This window comes from Vipera berus, assembly GCF_964194415.1.
Source record: "Vipera berus genome assembly, chromosome: Z".
In the NCBI taxonomy this organism is placed as follows: Eukaryota; Metazoa; Chordata; class Lepidosauria; order Squamata; family Viperidae; genus Vipera; species Vipera berus.
The window spans coordinates 52,807,416-52,826,670 of record NC_138205.1 but is presented as its reverse complement, the minus strand read 5'-3'; the positions used below and the strand labels follow the sequence as shown (position 1 = coordinate 52,826,670).

The 19,255-nt window shown below is 39.2% G+C and overlaps 1 protein-coding gene across 5 annotated transcripts in view; it reads right to left on the bottom strand.

Annotated features, from left to right (window-relative positions):
- Positions 1–404: 404 nt before the first annotated feature.
- Positions 405–19,255, bottom strand: part of PIP4K2B (phosphatidylinositol-5-phosphate 4-kinase type 2 beta) — a 38,211-nt gene continuing 19,360 nt past the window's right edge. Inside the window, exons 7-11 of one of the 5 annotated variants that reach the window (XM_081344047.1) lie at positions 12,748–12,786; positions 7,685–7,798; positions 6,519–6,777; positions 4,136–4,239; positions 405–2,359 (exon numbers count right to left, since the gene is read on the bottom strand). In XM_081344047.1, coding sequence (XP_081200173.1) covers positions 2,279–2,359; positions 4,136–4,239; positions 6,519–6,777; positions 7,685–7,798; positions 12,748–12,786 — 597 coding nt within the window. In that variant the 3' untranslated portion in view covers positions 405–2,278. Of the gene's footprint in view, positions 2,360–4,135; positions 4,240–6,337; positions 6,385–6,518; positions 6,778–7,684; positions 7,799–12,747; positions 12,787–19,255 lie in introns of those variants that run through there. The other 4 variants (XM_081344050.1, XM_081344049.1, XM_081344051.1 and 1 more) reach the window with 4 other exon arrangements.

Below are 19,255 nucleotides of genomic sequence, written 5' to 3'. Positions count from 1 at the left end.
AGGCCTGGACGGATTGCTGTCATTGATGGGAAAATGAATTCCAGAGTTTATCAGGACGTTTTGCAGGAACACGTACGACCATCTGTCCGCCAACTGAAGCTCCGCAGAGGATGGGTGATGCAACAGGACAATGACCCAAAGCATACAAGTAATTCAACAAAACAATGGCTTCAACAGAACAGAATACACCTTCTGGAGTGGCCCAGTCAGAGTCCTGACCTCAACCCGATTGAAATGCTGTGGCATGACCTTAAGAGAGTGATTCACACCAGACATCCCAAGAATATTGCTACACTGAAACAGTTTTGTGCAGAGGAGTGGTCCAAAATTACTCCAGATCGTTGTGCAGGTCTGATCTGCAACTACAGGAAACATTTGGTTGAGGTTATTGCTGCCAAAGGAGGGTCAACCAGTTATTAAGTCCAAAGGTTCACATAGTTTTTCCACCCTGCACTGTGAATGTTTCCATCTTATCTTCAATTAAAACATGACAACAGCTAATGTTTGTGTAGTATTATTTTAAGCAGACTGTATTTTTCTATTGTTGTGACTTACATGACGTTTAGAGCGCATTTTATGGCCAATTCATGCAAAAAACCACATAATCCCAAAGGGTTCACATACTTTTTCTTGCAACTGTAAAAGAAATCTGCTTTGAAATCTAGGTGGAAAAAAACCTTCAAATCTTTAATTTACAGTTTCATTTATGCCTTAACAAAACCTTACGGTATGTACAATATATTCCATGATTTTTAAGTCTTGCAAACCATTTTATGACTTTGGAATCATGGTGTGAGTTGTGGAATTTTTTGTTTATAAATGTGAAAAATCCTAACTGAAAGAATACACATACTTGAGGGCAACAAAGAAAGAAAAAAAAACACCTTACTCCCAAAATGACAGAATCCACAAAGCAGAAGGCACAGGACATTAACACCCCAACAATCACATACAAAAAAGGCATGTGGAAGAAACACATTCAGAAAAAGTAAGCAAAGTGTCTTGATTGCAAGTTGATGGTTCATAACTTGCCAAATCCCTCTTTAAAAACAAAAAACAAAACAAAAACTATAAACAACCCATCCTCACAAGAATATTGAAAAAATGGAATCAGTGAATTCAAAATCTTCAGTTTTGACAAGTGCAGCTGTCAAATCCAATATCAGTCTGTAGATTACAAGAAAAAGTTGTAATTCAAATGAGGCAAGAACAATTTGGATTTTTAAAAGAAAACAGCTAGTGCAACTTAAAAAATCTGGATTAGCAGGACAAACTGTTCTAGTGGTTAAGAGGAGTCACCCTCAGCAATTTATTACATTTTCCTCATATTGAGAGTGGATTCTTCCCAAATGGAATGATCAAAAGCTAATATTTCTAATATAATGGTTCACAGCATAAGATGTTACAAAGAAGTGGTACCTTTTTTTAAACAGGAAAGTATCATTTTACAGCATTTACAACCAGATCAAAGTATAAAAGATTGAATCTGAATAATTTAACTCTGGTAGATCATTATATTAGAGGTAACTTAATCCAAGTTGTAATCCAACTCAGTACAAATATATCTGCAGCTCATCAAGATATTATTTTCATGAAGTTATCTCATCTCTTCATCATCTCCACCAAGAAATTGTATCCTATCTCATTAGAAATGTGGATTCTTCTGAAACTGTTTTTTCCCCTCCTTTGACTGCATAAAACTTTAAGCAGCCATCTAATTCCCTCATATCTCACCTTTTTTTGAAATAACAATGCAGAAAAGAAAGTGGGATATCAAAAAACCAGAAGTAAAAAGTCTTTGTTCAACTAACTGAAAATGGCTTTCTTAATCTTTGTAATAGTTCTTGTCCTTGAAATGATAGGTCATTTCTTGTCCAATCCTTAGAGAAAGCAACACAGAGAATTTGTTCTGAGTGAACAGCCATAGTTCAATTGAAGGAAGCCATCATTTATATCTTCTGTTATGTGTTCATATTAACATTGACCATTTGGAGACTGATGCTTTTCAAAGAAAAGTGCAAATCTTAACACTACTTTATTCCTCAGGTTTATGTTTGGATATTTATTGTAGCAACCAAAATAGAAGAGAGTAATAATTTCATTTTTCCACCAGGTTTGAAAGCCCATATCTAGAGGTTAGTTTTCTGCTAGGTCAGGCTGTCATCACACACTCACAGAATATCATGCCCAGCAGACTGCATTCCTGTAGCACTGGAAATACTACCCCTCACCCTCTACTATTCTTCTCCCTCCTTTTCTGCCAATAATGGGAAGATAACTATGTCAGGATATTGGACATAAATTCATTGAAGCGTTTTGAATACTGCTCAGGATTGACAGTGGAAATTTCTGCTCCAGCCTGGAAAAAAAAATAAAGAACTTAAAGCACATATAATTTCATTTAAGCATAAAAAGTGGCATCAGTCATTCCTTTAAAGAGGTTGCCCCAAGTTTTTAAAACTCAAAGAGGTAGCAAATGGCACTATATTGATTCACCCTCTTCAGAATCTTTAGTAGAAAATGTCTTACAAACTACATATTATTCAAGGACATTTATGAAGAAAAATTGTTCAGCTGATGATGTTTCAAACATCTTCTGACTATACTAGCTCTCCAGACCCAGTGCTGTTTGAATGTTCCAAGGGGCAAAGCTATCTTCCTGTGTTTCCGCTCAGTTTAAAAGGTAAAGGTAAAGGTTCCCCCGCACATGTGTGCTAGTCGTTTCCAACTCTAGGGGCCGGTGCTCATCTCCATTTCAAAGCCGAAGAGCCAGCGCTTGTCCGAGGACGTCTCCGTGGTCATGTGGCCGGCATGACTAGAAGCCAAAGGCGCACAGAACGCTGTTACCTTCCCACCGTAGTGGTCCCTATTTTTCTACTTGCTCAGTTTAGAGACAGCTAAATAATCACCTGCAGCAGACAGGCAGAACAGCTTGAACAGGCACTTATATAGCCACCAAAAAATGTGGTTAACATCCTCTTTCTCAAGCTTTTTGTGCAGGCAGAGGAACAAAGACACTTGCCTGAAAGATGATGCAGCCTACCTTAGGATTATTGAAAGAGTAAGATTGCCTCCCCAATAGTGACTTCATCATCTGCACAAAAGTATATTGTTACAATATTCAATCAGAATGAAGGGCTGAAGCTAGAAGACAGCCCAGGAAAAAAACTGGAATTAGCGTATTATTGGGAATAAATTATCAGGAAACCAAGAGTCCTCTTAAAAATATTGCTAAGGCAACTGAAAAAAAAAAAGAAAAACTAGGCAGAAAGGCACTGGATCATGCCCATTTGACAGGTATATTGGACTGGAAGAAGGAGACATTGTTATCCTAACAGGCTCAGCTGTAGCTTCTGAGTGTTGCAAAGATTTTCTGCATTAATTTCATACTGGCCCTCATTGTAACCTATGGCTTTGGATGATGAGGTCCTGATGGGTGGAGCTGAACTAGACAAGGTTATTTAAGAAGTGAGTCATGTAGAGATTCATTGAAAGGACATATCTTGCAAGTGTGTGTGTGTAAAGGACTAAAGAATAGACAGAAACAAAAGACAGAACAAGAGCAACAGAAAAATCATATAAAAATGTATCTTTGGCGTGGTCACATTAAAATATTCCTGATGTATTTATTTGGAAGCTGCAGAATGGCTAGAAAACAACAATGAAAATGATTAAAAGGTGAAAACTGTGATGTAGCTTACTTAAATGATAATCAGAATGGTAATCCAATTACATTTGAATCACTGGAACGTAATATCTGTTTTAGAGGTGGACAAACCAATCTTCTCTGACTGTATGTGGCTTTTATGTAACAAAATTTCTATTACAGCATTTCATTATTATTTGCAAATTCTAAAGCCCTTCACAGCCAGAATTCCTGAAAAATTGCTATCATTTTGAGTGACGTATGAGTGATAAAAAGCATAGTATAATCTCAAACAAGTATAATATACTGAAAAAAATAAAATAAAAACCCCATGGTTTTATATATTAAGTAGTTGCACCCCTGCCTCCCTTTCACAATTTTGGATCACTGCTCAACCAACTGTGGCTTCAGTTCTGAAATATATTATAAAATGTGGTAATGCTTGTCTAGGCACAATGAGATCAATGCAAAGAAATAGTTCTTTCTTACCCCATGTTTCACAGTTTTGGCAGCATGCGCTGCTTTTTTCTTTGTGTCATAAGGTGTAAGGATATCTATAATGGCCATGAAATATACTTCCTTCTTAGGGGCACCTGTTTAAAACAGGAGAGGGAAATTTATCAAAACTGTTTTTAGGGTTTGCTATTCTTATTGAACTGCAAGCATAACTAAGCACTCCAGAATTTTTTAGGCCTGATAAATGATCCAAGAAGTAGATTTTTACTTAGTAGATGCTTCAGGCAGCACCTAAAACAGTGAAAATATTAACTGAGAAACAAGGTGAAGTATGTGGATAATTTTAGGATATGCAGAGCAGTTTTCTCTTGAACGATAGTATACTTGAGAGTAAGAATTCTTTTTAAAAAACTTTGGAATATAGGTAATCCTCATTACACCATTGGTCATTCAAGCTCCAAAAGGGTACTTTATGGCCCTTAAAGCATTTCCAGCCATCATAAAACTTACCCCCCCACACACACACACATCACAGTCACATAATTGTGCTGGTGCTGGTCAACTTGCTCACATTTACAACTGAGTGTGGAGTGTCCCATGATCATGCAGTTGCCATTACAATCTTCTCTGCTGGCTTCCTCAGAAAGTTAATGGGGAAGTTAGCATGGAAGGCTAGAAGTTACTGCCACTTGCGGAAGGATTTACACTTCCCTCTGTATAAGGTAAGAATTGTTGTGCAAATCCTTAGGCTGCAGAACAGAAGCTCAGGTCTTTGCCATCCCTGCATGATCTTTCCAGTCCAGCACATGATTTCCCTTCCACTCAGTTGTGCGCTGAGCTGGAGAGATGAAGCAGAATATTGACAATCCCCATCTCATCTTTCCCGCCCAACATGAGTTCCTTTCTATATATAGAGGGGAGAAGTATTTGTGCAAAGAAAGGACCTTTGTGATCCATGCCTCATTTCTCCAGCCCAGCACACGAGTTCACTTACACACACACAGAGGGGTGCTAGCTGTCTTCTTTCAGCAGGTAGCTTTTTTTGTTCTGTCTGCTTCACAACTACAACTGGGAGAGCTGGGATTATAGTTGTTGAGGGAAGCAGGCACATGGTCATCTTGCTTAACAACTATTCCATTCAACAAGATTCCAGTCCCCATTGTACTGTTAAGTTGGCTATTCATCTATAGGGCTATTCAAAATAAATATAAATACTCCTCGACTTGTGATCACAATTGAGACTGGAACCTCAGTTAAGAAAAGCAATCATTAAACAAGACATCATATGACTGCTTTGTTCAATGACCACAATATCAGGACTCCGACTGATGGTTGTTAAGCGATCTTATTGTTCAGCAGAGGGAGCCCAGGATAAGGATTGTGGGGGTACCTTGGGGGGGGATCTTTACAAGCTATAGGGCACACCAAATTCACATTTTTATGGATGCTTTTAAAGCACCATGAGAACCAGTTCTATTTTCACAATCCTTTGGAAGCCTCCTTCTCCAAACTGGGCAACTTGGAGGAAGATTCCAAAGAACGAAGCCCATTTGGAGAATAGTGCAAGGTGTCCTTAAGAGGAAGGCTGCACCTTAGACTGCAAGTGCTTGTCAGCAGTTGACAAAATTGGGAAGGTAAATGGGCTTCTTTGTATGTGCTGATGGACTAGGTAGCCACCAGATTTTTGCATGCTGGTGGGCCCTGTAGCCAATCAAGGCCTCCAGGGCTGTGGAAGGTTTTCATCTGCTGGCAGGCTATAGAGATTGGGGGAAATAGATATATGTAAGAAGGGAGCTATACCCGCCCCTTGGAGTCATATTTGTGAACGGGCTGCCAAATTTTGTTCACATAACCACAGAGGAGCCGCAATGGACATAACTTTGGGCACAGATTGTAAATCATTTAATTCAGCAGTTATAATTTCAAATGGTTGCTGAATGAATGGTCGTAAATCAAGGACTACCTGTAGGCATAGTAAAAAATGGACAAAGCTAAAGGGCATGAAGATCTTCTTGACATTTGTATATTACAGAAGACATCCAAGTTATCTTCTCTATCACAGAACCCTTCTGTGTTGCAAATTATACTTGATCCTGCTTTAAATTTCTTCAGGATATAGATGAGCCCTGTCTGATCTCTGACCTTGCTCTCAAATAGACACTTATCTTTATAGCCACTCTTATAGTGGCTGCACACTATGGGGAAAATTAAAATGGATGTCTGCAATTAAGACACCTTTATTGGATACATTGCTGTAGTTCAGGGAGTCAGTCTTAAGATTTCTAAGAAAGTGGAGAAAATAATGTTGGTTCAACCACCATGTATCAATAAATGCTTACAATCACTCTTGGCTTTCACAGACAATTTTACATTTATTTTCCACTCCCACTATCAACATCCAGATCCCAGTACTTACTTTCATGGCTTTTCATAGCATAGACATCCACAGATGGATCAAACTCCCCAGGCCCAAAGAAACGTGGGAAGTTGAGAAGGTTACCAGGACTGTCAGGTGGCGTACCATAGGAACCAATTGTATTCCCACCTATGCCATCATTCTCACATTCTTCGTCTTCTGCCCGGTTCTCAACTTCTATCTCCTCTTGCTCAGCTCGATCAACATCATGAATCCCTACTAGCAAACTGTAATCCATGATCTTCAGTTGTGCAAGAAACTGGAAGCCAACAGAAAATATTCCTTCTCATTTTCAATATCTCTTTATCACCTCTGGGATTTGAGTTAAACTATCTTTCATTAACTTGGCACCAGGTCCAAATATTAAGTGCCATAAATCTCAAAGCATTTTTACATGATTACTGGGAATTCTTGGGGTTACAGTTAAAGAAGGAATATTTTTAGTTGATGGTGGCAAACTAATTAGGAGACTGGTAGCACATTTTCTAACATATTTTACTAAAAGTTTTAATAAATTTTTGTGACTTTGCAACTTTGCATATAATCGCTAGATTGATATAGGATTTAAAATGGGATGAGGTGGAAGGGAAGATTAGTTAGTTACAAAAGTGCAGGTTACATATTAGACTGCAAGTACCTAATCACTTAACAACTGTAATATGCTAAAGAAACCACTATATTTGTAGAAATATTGCCTAAAACTTTTTGGTATCTATGACTTCAACAATCTCTCACTTTTTCCAAAATGGTCATTTTAAGATCTGTTGCACTTTGAGGTCTGCATTCTGTTTAAATTTAAATTGATTAAACAATCCAATAAAGCTTGTTAATCAGAGAAGGCACCATAGATTCCTTCTCCAATTGGTAGGAGTAACACTCATTTCTGTTGATCCTAAGTTATGGAAAACTCTGTCATCCTCGAAGAGGAGGAAATCCCCAAGTGAATGCAAGAGACAGTAGCAGGAAAATAAACTCCTCTGTCTGGTTTTTCTAATAGCTTTTCAAATTAATTTAAATTCATTTTAGAGTCTGAGACAGAATCAATCAGATATCTCTACTTTATCTAGCTTTTTAAAAAGCTTGAAAATTATTGTAACAGAGGAGATTCTGTTGATCACACTTAGTTATGCACGATTCCAAAAAAATCAACAGCTTAGCTACCCTACCTCAACATCTCGCTTCAATTTCTCCAGGAAATTTTTTTTACATTCCTCTCCAACATGGAGTTTTTGGCCTTCATTTAGAAAATCGTTGTCTTTAAAGGTTGGTAGATCCTTAGCCTAGAGAGAAGGATTGAACTCAAGTAAGTGCAAAACATTGCTTCTATATTATACAATCCAAAGCAGCTCAATATACTGCTTGCTGAAGTTGGGGCAAAGGCAATTCCATCAACTTTGAGGAAATAATTAAAAAAACATGAAAATATTGATGGTAAACTGCTGGGCTAAAAGTAAAAGTTTGTAAGAAATTGTGGGAAGGAAGTAGAGTAGGACTGCAAGTTAGGACAGAAAAACAACACAACCCAGATGAAGATAGCATTTCAAAAAGAGACTCCTCCTAGGAATTGGTCTTTCCATTTTGTTGTCAAGCCTCACACAGGAACCAAAGCCACATAGATTTCAGGAAGGTATATCCATGATGAAAACAATAAACTTTTAAGGGCAATTCCTACCACACCTATCCTAAATTAGCTATGGTGGACTGTCTTTAACAATTCCTCATCTTCCTGACCTATGTTCTCTGATCTATCTGAACACACACACACACACACACACACACACACACACACACACACACACACATAATGTGTTTCCCTGAAAATAAGGCCTGGTCTTATATTTTTTTGGTTGCCAAAATAAGCACCAGGGCTTATTTTCAGGGTCTCTTTTTTTGCGGTCACAATGGAGCAGAAGGTGAGGCAGGGGTGGGTGGGATGGACGACGAAGCAAGTCAGTGGGGAGGCAGAGGATGAAGCGAGCTGTCCCATGCGCCCCACATGGGCTGACAAGAGAGCCCTGCAGTCAGGCCATCAATGTGCTGACAACTACCTGGCCACATGGTGGTGGCTCCAGTAGCCCCATGCAGGATCGCCGGCCCACTTCTTCTCCTTACTCACCGCCGCAACGAAGCAGGAGGCTGAGTGATGCACCAGTGCCACAGCTATTAAGTGAGGCAATGGTGGAGTGGAGGGCAAAGCTTCTTTTCCTCCTTACTTGTCACTGCCACAAAGCAGGAGGCTGAACGATCCATCGGTACTGCAGTCATTAAGAGAGGTCGTGGGGGAGTGTGGAGGACAAAGCCCCAACAGTATCCTTGGCCACCCAGCCGGGGTGGAGGGTGGGGGTTAGGATTTGGCATTGTGGATGCCCTGGGGTGGGGTGGGGGTAAGGATATGGCCAAATCCTTACTCCCACCTCACCCCAAGGCATCCACAAAATCAAATTCCAACCCCCACCTCACCCCAGGGCAACCACATTCCTTCACTAACCTCCTTCCCAGCTCCATTCTGCGTGTGTAGTGCAACAAAAGAAGTTTGTGGGACCAAAAAAAAAGATCAATCAGACCTTCCAACTTCTGACAAAAAAAATCTTGCAAAGTTGGAAGGTCTAATAGAACTTTTTTTTACCAGTAGTCCCACAGGCTTCTTTTGTTGCCTGGCATGCAATGGCAGAGAACAAGCTGGAAAGCAGGTTAGTGAAGGTATTCTTTGGGGAAGTGAGGGGAGATGGGGAAGGGGCTGCTCTGGCCACCACTGCCTCACTCCGCCAGCATCAGGGCTCTGGAGGCTGGGCGGCCAAGAATACTGTTGGGGCTTCGTCTTCCACACCCCACCACCACCTCACTTAGTAGCTGTGGCACCAGTGCATAACTCAGCCTCCTGCTTCGTTACAGTGGAGAGTAAGGAGGAGAAGTGGACTGGCAATCCTGCATAGGGTTGCTGGAACCACCGCTGCGAGGCCAGGCAGTTGTCGGCATGTTGATGGCCTGGCTGTAAGGCCCCATCAGCCCATCCAGAATGCATGGGGCAGCGCTGCACCCCTACCTCACTTTGTCCTCAACCCTCCCCAGCTCCTTGCTTCGTGGCCGTGGGACCCCCCCACCTCATGTCAGCAGCAAGCAGACAGTGGCCAGGCGGTTGGCTGCACAGGCTCTTAAGTAGGGCTTACTTCGGGGTAGGCTTATAATTGGCACAGGTGTGAAAATCAGGCTAGGACTTATTTTCAGGGTAGGTCCTATTTTCGGGGAAACACGATAGTTTCCCATAGCCAGAAGGGTTGTAAAACTCCTAGCTCAGGACAACAGTCAGTCTTGTCCCTGTTTTCAGCAGTTTTTGTTGTTATTGTTGGACAAGTTCCTGCAGTTTTATTAACAAGAGTTTTTAGAAGTGGTTTGCCATTGCTTTCTTCCTAGGGCCAAGAGAGAATGATTGGCTCACGGTCATTCAGCTGGCTTTGTGCTTAAGACAGAACTGGAATTTAGTCTCATGTTTTCTAACTGGTGCCTTATACGCTACATTAAACTGGCTCTCTTTCACCAATTAGGTGATTAGGAAACACATTTATTGCTCTTGAAAAGGCTCATTCTCTGCTTATAACATTAACTTCAGGTTCAGCTTTCTATGACGTATAACATCTTTATCCTACCTTATTGGCTGCCTAGATTGCTTATGTCAAACAGTGCAATAGTATTTCAATTTTTTTATTCTTTAATGTTCGGAAGCCTTGTTGCCCCACTTCAGAATGATGTTGTAATAAAGAAATAAAACAATAATAATTGAAGCGCTTTCTTTATTAAAAAAAAAAAGGTTGGGTTCATGAAGCAAAGAACTGGGTCAGTTAAGGGTCTATATGCTATGGGATCACACTAATATTAACTGGGGCAAGAGAGAATAGGGCAGAGCATGGATACATCTAGTAATCAATCTAATTCAAATAATTCATTAAATGATATGGAGGCAATAGTAACATAATTAGAAGCTCAAACAGCAAGAGAAGGGATAAATACTGTTTTGTCTCTTGACATTTACAAACATGAATGCTTATAGGTGGCATTCAGCCGACATAAGATCTTCAATGGTTCCCTCAAGGTGCACCCCAGATCTCCCCTCCAATTCTGCCATTTTCTACTTTAGTCCTTCCAACTGTGCTATCATTCACTGCTAGTATCTGCTTTTGCACGATCTGTCTCAACTAGAGCAGACATGTCAAACACAAGGCCTGGGGGCCGGATCCGGCCCGTGAAGTGGTTTCATGTGGCCCGCGAAGCCATCCTGGAAACAGTGAGGGAACGACCCCCACTGCCTTGGCCCTGGCCCAGAGACCCTCCTTCTGCCAGAGACCCTCAGATCTGTCCCACTCCTGCCCGGGCCCCCCCATAGGCACCCTTGATGCAAACGATGTAGAGCTGGCCATGCCCACCCAGTAGGCCATACGCACTCTAGCCCCGCCCACCCAGTAGGCCCCGCCCACCCTGGCCATACCCACCCGGCCCCCTGAGGGCAACCGCAATGCTGATGCGACCCTCAATGAAATTGAGTTTGACACCCCTGAACTAGAGAGTTCACAGTGACTTCTAGAGCTGTTTTGACACTATATTCATGGTGATGTAAGAAGTGAAATGCAAACAATTTTGAGTGCCCATATAATTTATACTACAGATAGTCCTTGACTTATGACCAACTGCATCTGGAATCTTGAGCAAAGTGGCTGTTAAGCAAGAGGTCATTTCACTGCTTCACTCAAAGACCGCACCTTCAGTACTCCTGGATGTGATCATTAAGCTATCTCACAGGTCATTAAGTGGACAGAGTCCCAGGTAAGATTGCCTCATGGGCATGAGAAAAGACCTAGGACAGGGGTAGGCAACCTCGGCTCTTTTATGACTCATGGACTTCAACTCCCAGAATTCCTATGCTAGGAGTTCCAGTGCAGGCCACATGTGAGTGTCTCTCAGCTCCAAAATTGAAAATTCTCCCTGCTAAAATCCAAGCAGTACTTTCAGCCCTTGAGCAGAGACACTTGCATGTAAGGAAGTGGTATAATGTACTGAGATGGTTAGGACAGCATCCTTTCCATGGCCAATGCTAATTCAAACCAACATTAAATGAACAATAATAAGTTGAAGACTACATGAAAAGGTGAAAAGGGAAAAATGCTGTTTAAACTGCCTTTGGTTCATGCTTACTATGTCTGTATTGCTCCCAATCCCAACAAGAGGAATCTCTGAATAAATGTATTTTGAGGAGTCTCAGAAGCAGACCCGCTGGCAGTTTTTTCTTTATAGTTGAGGAACCATAATCAATGCTTGCATGTTTAAATGTATGCCTGGGCATACATGCTTATGTATAGGGGAGAAATGGAAGGAGAGAGGATATCAACTCTCAAACGCTAAAAGGATATCCCACCCTGGATTAGAACAAATATTCTACTCCCAAACAAGAGCTTAAGCCATACAGAATAAAAACATGTTTATTTTGATAAGTATTGTTTTAAAAACTAATTGACACTTATTTTAATATTATATCAAGCTGCTGTTATGTATTACTGCCAGATTCTATTAAATTTTGATATTTTTATATATGATTATCAAATACAGCCTTTTTAAAAATGCAGTTTCTTTTTAAAACCAAACAATAAAAACTTAATTGAAAAAAAAAATGCAAAGTCATCATATGAAGGATAAGAACACATTGCATGCCCTTTCCTATTTCTACCCCATAATATGTTGCAAGGTAGCTAACCAAATGCAGTTTAATGCATCTTCCCAGCCCCTCAATATGCATTTTCCTCTATTATATAATCCAGGCCAACGCTTCCTAAACTATCACTTTCAAAAACTTCGTTGGTCTACAATTCCCATAATGCTCTCTGGGAGGATATGGGTTGGGGACTTGTATTACATAGAACTAAGTTCCTTTCACCTAATCCTGCTAGAAGTACTGATACAAAAGTAACATTTTAATTAATTAATTACTTGTTTTAAATTTATTTTAACTTTTGTATTGTATAATTTTAATTGCCCTGTAAACCGCCCTGAGTCCTACGAGAATAGGGCGGTATAGAAGTCAAATAATAATAATAATAATAATAATAATAATAATAATAATAATAATAATAACAACAACAACAACAACAACAACAACAACAATAATAATGATAATAATTTTATAGGTTTATATTCAAAACACAAAGATTTTTATTTTAAATCTTTCTCCAACTTTGACTATTACCTTTTCTTTGTCGCTGGCTTCTCTTGCTACTGTTGATCCCTGGAGGAGAAAGTAAAAAATAAGAAGTGATTATCTATTTAAAGCCAAACTTTTTTTTTTTTAAAAAAATCCTGATTATGCATTTATCAATTGGGGGCAAAGTTAGTGCATTTTTTTGTCTTATTTACTTTCATTTTCTAAACATTTAAACCATAAAAAGATTGTATCTGGGAAAATATTTCACTCCCCAGAATTGAATATATTAAGTCAGATTTACTATGTTAGCTTTAACTGATGGTGCACAGAAAATGAGGATCTATGACCTCTGAGATTCTTTCCAACTCTATGATTCTATGATTTAGAAACAACTTATTGAAGACCAACAGTCTTCTTCTCATTTTCTTAATGTGATGATCATCGATCACAAAGCCCCATAAGGATCACATTATCCTCTCCCCCAAGAAGGCATGTACTCTCCACGTCTGAAGGCAGAATGCTTATAGACAGGTCGCAGGATTCAAAGAACATGCTAAATCTTATCCAGAATAATAAAATAGAACTGCTACAGAATAGAATAGAATAGAATAGAATAGAATAGAATAGAATAGAATAGAATAGAATAGAATAGAATCTGGAAGGGACCTTGGACGTTTTCTAGTCCAGCCCCCTGCTCAAGCAGGAGAACCTATACCATCTCAGACAAGGGACTCACTAGTCTCTTCTTAAAAATCTGCAGTGATGGAGCATTCATGATTTCTGAAGGCAAGCAATTCCACTGGTTAATTATCCTCACTGTCAGGAAGTTTCTCCTTAATTCCAGGTTGCTTCTCTCTTTGATCAGTTTCCAACCATTATTTCTTGTCCTGCCCTCTGGTGCTTTGAAGAATAATGTGACCCCCTCTTCTTTGTAGCAGCCCCTCAAATACTGGAATACTGCTATCATGTCCCCACTATTTCTTCTTTTCTTTAGACTAGCCAAACCCAAAGCCTGCAGCCGTTCTTCCTATGTTTTAGTCTCCAGGCCTTCGATCATCTTAAGTTGCTCTTCTCTGAATTTTTTTCCAAACTCTCAACATCTTTTTTGTAATATGGTGACCAAAATTGGTTGCAGTATTCTAGGTGTGATCTTACTAGGGTTTTATAAAGCAGCACTAATACTTCATGTGATCTTGATTCTATGCCTCTGTTCATACAACCCAGGATTGTATTAGCTTTTTTGCTGCTGCCTGCACACTGCAGGCTCATAGTCAAGTGATCGTCCACTAGGACAGGGCTTTTCAACCAGTGGTATGGGTACCACCTGTGGTACATTGGCACCTGGCAGGTGGTACGCAACCACCCTAGAAAAGTGGTAGCAGGGGAGGGGAATGAGCTGAACTGGTGGCAGCACTGCACAAGCTTGAGCAAGAGATGGCTGGAGCTGCAGGGCTATCGCCAGGATCAGCGCCAGTCTCCAACTGGAGCTCAGCACTGATCCTGGCGCTTCTGAGCCCAGAAGAAGCGCCGATCAGCTGGAATGTTGCAGCATCTCCAGGGTCTTGTGATTTACATTCAGATGCTTGGCAACTGATTCATATTTATGACGGTCACAGTGTCCCAGGGTCATTTTTTGTCATAATCAAGTCCCCGCAGCACTGATTTTTCTGGACGCCGAAAAGGCATTTGATCAATTGAATTGGCAATTTTTATTAAAAGTATTAGAGAAGATGGAGTTTGGGGATAAGTTTTTACAACCTATCAGGGCAATATATCAGAAACAAACAGCTCAAATAATAATCAATGGTAGTTTAACAGAAGCTTGCAAAATTGAAAAAGGTACAAGACAGGGATGTCCGTTGTCACCATTGCTGTTTGTTTTAACATTGGAAATATTACTAAGATACGTGATTCAAATAAAATAAAGGGAATTAAAATAAAACATCAAGATTATAGATTAAGAGCGTTTGCGGACGACTTGGTTATTACATTAACTCAACCGACTCAATTGGTTATAGATTTAATGGAGATAATTTTGCAATATGGACAAGTTTCGGGATTTAAGATAAATAGGCAAAAAACCAAAATATTGTCTAAAAATATGACTATAGAACAAAAAGAATTCCTAGAAAAACTAACGGGATTCGAAATAGTTAAAAAGATTAAAAATTTGGGGGTATATATTACAGCTTCAAATGTGAAATTATATAAAAATAATTATGAATTGCTATGGCTAAAAACACAAAAAGAGTTAGTTAGTTGGAGAAAACTACAATTGTCTTTATTGGGTAGAATTGCAGCAGTGAAAATGAATGTTTTACCAAAAATTTTATTTTTGTTTCAAATGATACCTATACTTAAAAAAGATTCAAATTTGGAGGAATGGTAGAAAGGTATTAATAAATTTATTTGGGCAGGGAAAAGACTGAGAGTAAAACTTAAGATAATGCAAGATACTGTATACGTGAAAGAGGTGGTCTTAAAACGCCCAATTTTAAATTATATTATGATGCTGTGGCTTTATCGACAATTAGTAACTGGTTCAATTTAACAGAAGAAAGAATATTGAATATTGAGGGATGTGATTTATTATATGGCTGTCATGCATATTTATTGTATGATAAGAAGGTGGATAATGTTTTTAAGACACATATATTAAGGTATGCCCTATTGCGAGTCTGGAAAAAATATCAATGTAAGTTAAATTATAAAATACCAATTTGGGCAATACCTAAACATGCGATAGAAAATATAAGTTTGGGATTTAAACATGATGTGATTTCATATAAAGAAATTCTTAGATTGGAAGGGAATGTATGGCAACTAAAGCCATTTAATATTTTAAAAGAAGAAAAGATAATATAAACTTGGTTTCAGTATGGGCAGATACAAGCTAGATGGAAAGAAGATCGGAAAATTGGTATTACAACAACTGATGAAAATTTGGTAAAACAAATTAGAGATCAAAGTCAAGCGCATATAAGAAGGATATATAATGCATTGATAGAAATAGACTCAGAAACGGAACTTGTTAAAGACTGTATGATAAAATGGGCCCAGAATATTCAGGAGCCAATAACGATGGATACTTGGAAAAAAATCTGGGTAAGAAATGTTAAATTTACACAGGGACAAAATTTAAGAGAGAACTTTTATAAAATGTTTTATAGATGGCATTTAGATCCCAAAAAATTAGCATGTACAGTCATGGCCGAAATTGTTGGCACCCCAGAAATTTTTCCAGAAAATCAAGTATTTCTCACAGAAAAGTATTGCAGGAACACATGTTTTGCTATACACAGATTTATTCCCTTTGTGTGTATTGGAACACAACAAAAAAAGGGAGGAAAAAAAGCAAATTGGACATAATGTCAAAACAAAACTCCAAAAATGGGCTGGACAAAATTATTGGCACCCTTTCAAAACTGTGGATAAATAAGATTGTTTCAAACATGTGATGCTCCTTTAAACTCACCTGGGGCAAGTAACAGGTGTGGGCAATATAAAAATCACACCTGAAAGCAGATAAAAAGGAGAGAAGTTCACTTAGTCTTTGCATTGTGTGTCTGTGTGTGCCACACAAAGCATGGACAACAGAAAGAGGAGAAGAGAACTGTCTGAGGATTTTGAGAACCAAAACTGTGGACAAATATCAACAATCTCAAGGTTACAAGTCCATCTCCAGAGATCTAGATTTGCCTTTGTCCACAGTGTGCAACATTATCAAGAAGTTTGCAACCCATGGCACTGTAGCTAACCTCCCTGGTCGTGGACGGAAGAAAAAAATTGATGAAAGGTTGCAACGCAGGATAGTCCGGATGGTGGATAAGCAGCCCCAAACAAGTTCCAAAGGAATGCAAGCTGTCCTGCAGGCTCAGGGAGCATCAATGTCAGCGCGAACTATCCGTCGACATTTAAATGAAATGAAACGCTATGGCAGGAGACCCAGGAGGACCCCACTGCTGACACAGAGAAATAAAAAAGCAAGATTACAGTTTGCCAAAATGTACTTGAGTAAGCCAAAATCCTTCTGGGAAAACGTCTTGTGGACAGATGAGACCAAGATAGAGCTTTTGGGTAAAGCACATCATTCTACTGTTTACCGAAAACGAAATGAGGCCTACAAAGAAAAGAACATAGTACCTACAGTGAAATATGGTGGAGGTTCAATGATGTTTTGGGGTTGTTTTGCTGCCTCTGGCACTGGGTGCCTTGAATGTGTGCAAGGCATCATGAAATCTGAGGATTACCAAAGAATTTTGGGTTGCACTGTAGAGCCCAGTGTCAGAAAGCTGGGTTTGCGTCCAAGATCTTGGGTCTTCCAGCAGGACAATGACCCCAAACATACGTCAAAAAGCACCCAGAAATGGATGGCAAGAAAGCGCTGGAGAGTTCTGAAGTGACCAGCAATGAGTCCAGATCTGAATCCCATTGAACACCTGTGGAGAGATCTTAAAATTGCTGTTGGGAAAAGGCGTCCTTCCAATAAGAGAGACCTGGAGCAGTTTGCAAAGGAAGAGTGATCCAAAATTCCGGGTGAGAGGTGTAAGCAGCTTATTGATGGTTATAGGAAGCGACTGATTTCAGTTATTTTTTCCAAAGGGTGTGCAACCAAATATTAAGTTAAGGGTGCCAATAATTTTGTCCAGCCCATTTTTGGAGTTTTGTTTGACATTATGTCCAATTTGCTTTTTTTCCTCCCTTTTTTTGTTGTGTTCCAATACACACAAAGGGAATAAACCTGTGTATAGCAAAACATGTGTTCCTGCAATACTTTTCTGTGAGAAATACTTGATTTTCTGGAAAAATTTCTGGGGTGCCAACAATTTCGGCCATGACTGTATGTATTCAAATTATCAACCTAAATGTTGGAGGTGTGGTTGTGACGATGCAACGTACTATCATATATGATGGACTTGCAAAAAAGTTAAAGCTTTTTGGATTAAAATTTGGTGGAATGTGCAGAAGATATTTAAGAAAAAGATAAGGTTTTCTCCGGTTATTTCTGTTGGGTATTATTACAGATTGTACTGTTATAGAAACTAAATTGATGTTGAATTTAATAACGGTAGCAAGACTTTTGGTATCGCAATATTGGAAGAAGGAGGATCTGCCTACTACAGAAGAGTGGACTCTAAAAGTTTCGAACCTAGCAGAAATGGCAAAAATTTCAGCATATTTGAAAGATCAATCGCAACAAAGATACATTTCGGAATGGAGAAGATGGATTGATTACATTCAGAATAAATATGGGACTAAAAAGTTTCATTTAGCATATGAATATGAGAATTTAATAAGATGTATTATTATTTAGCTATGTTTAATGGGAGTTAAAGTGCGATAGGATTTAAAGTGTATTTATAGATAGTTAGCATATTTTAGCTCAAGCTTGTTAGATGCAATACACTGTATTTTTTTTTGGTCATCAAGTTTTTGACACTTTGCTAGGTGACTGGTGGTACTCGGATGTTGCCATATCCTAAAAGGAGTACAATGGGTGAAAAGGTTGAAAAGCCCTGCACTAGGACTCCAAGGTCCCTCTCACAGTTACTGTTTTTGGACCAGGTCTCGCCTAATCTGTAACTGTACTTTTGATTTTTCCTGCCTAAATGTAAAACTTTTCTTTTCTCCACACTGAAACTTTTGTTGGATAGGGCCCATTGTTCAAGTCTGTCAAGATCTTTTTGGATCCTGAGTTTGTCTTCTGGGGTGTTGGCTACTCCTGCCAGTTTGGTATCACCTGCAAATTTGATGATTTCCCCTTCAGTTCCCTCATCTAAGTCATTGATGAAGATACTGAAGACTACTGGGCCTAAGACGGAACCTTGTGGTACCCCACTGCTTACTTCTCTCCATGTGGATGAAGTGCCATTGAGGACTACTAGTTGAGTACGATTTGCCAGCCAGCCACAGATCCATCTGGTGGTGATGTTGTCTATTCCATCTTTTTCTCACTTACCAAGGAGTAGATTCTGGTCTACTTTATCAAATGTCTTACTGAAATCTAATGTCAACAGCATTTTACTGGTCTACTGGTTTAGTCACTTCATCAAAGAATGAAATAAGATTGGTTTGGCATGATCTGTGTTTAACTGGCTACTAGTTATAACTTTGTTTCTAGTTGTTCACAGATCTGTTTTTGATTATCTTTTTTAGGATCTTCCCAGGTATTGATGTTAAACTGATTGGTCTGTAGTTTCCTGGGTCTGTTGTTTCCTGGGTCTGTTTTTTTCCTTCCTTTCTTGAAGATGGGAACCATATCAGCCTTTTTCTAATCCTCAAGTGCTTCCCCAGTTCTCCAGGATTTATGAAAGATATGGTGCAATGGTTCTGAGATAACATCTGCCAGCTCCTTCAAAACTCTGGGATGTAATCTGTTGGGTCCCGATGATTTATATTCGTCAAGGTCAGATAGTTGTTCTCTTTCCATTTTCTTGCTTATTTTAATTTTTGTTTCTAGTTTGTCTCTTGTAGTGGTTTTTTTGGTATGTTGGACTGTAATTTCTTTTTATGTGAAGATTGATGCAATTTCTGAGATGTCCAATAAATGAAC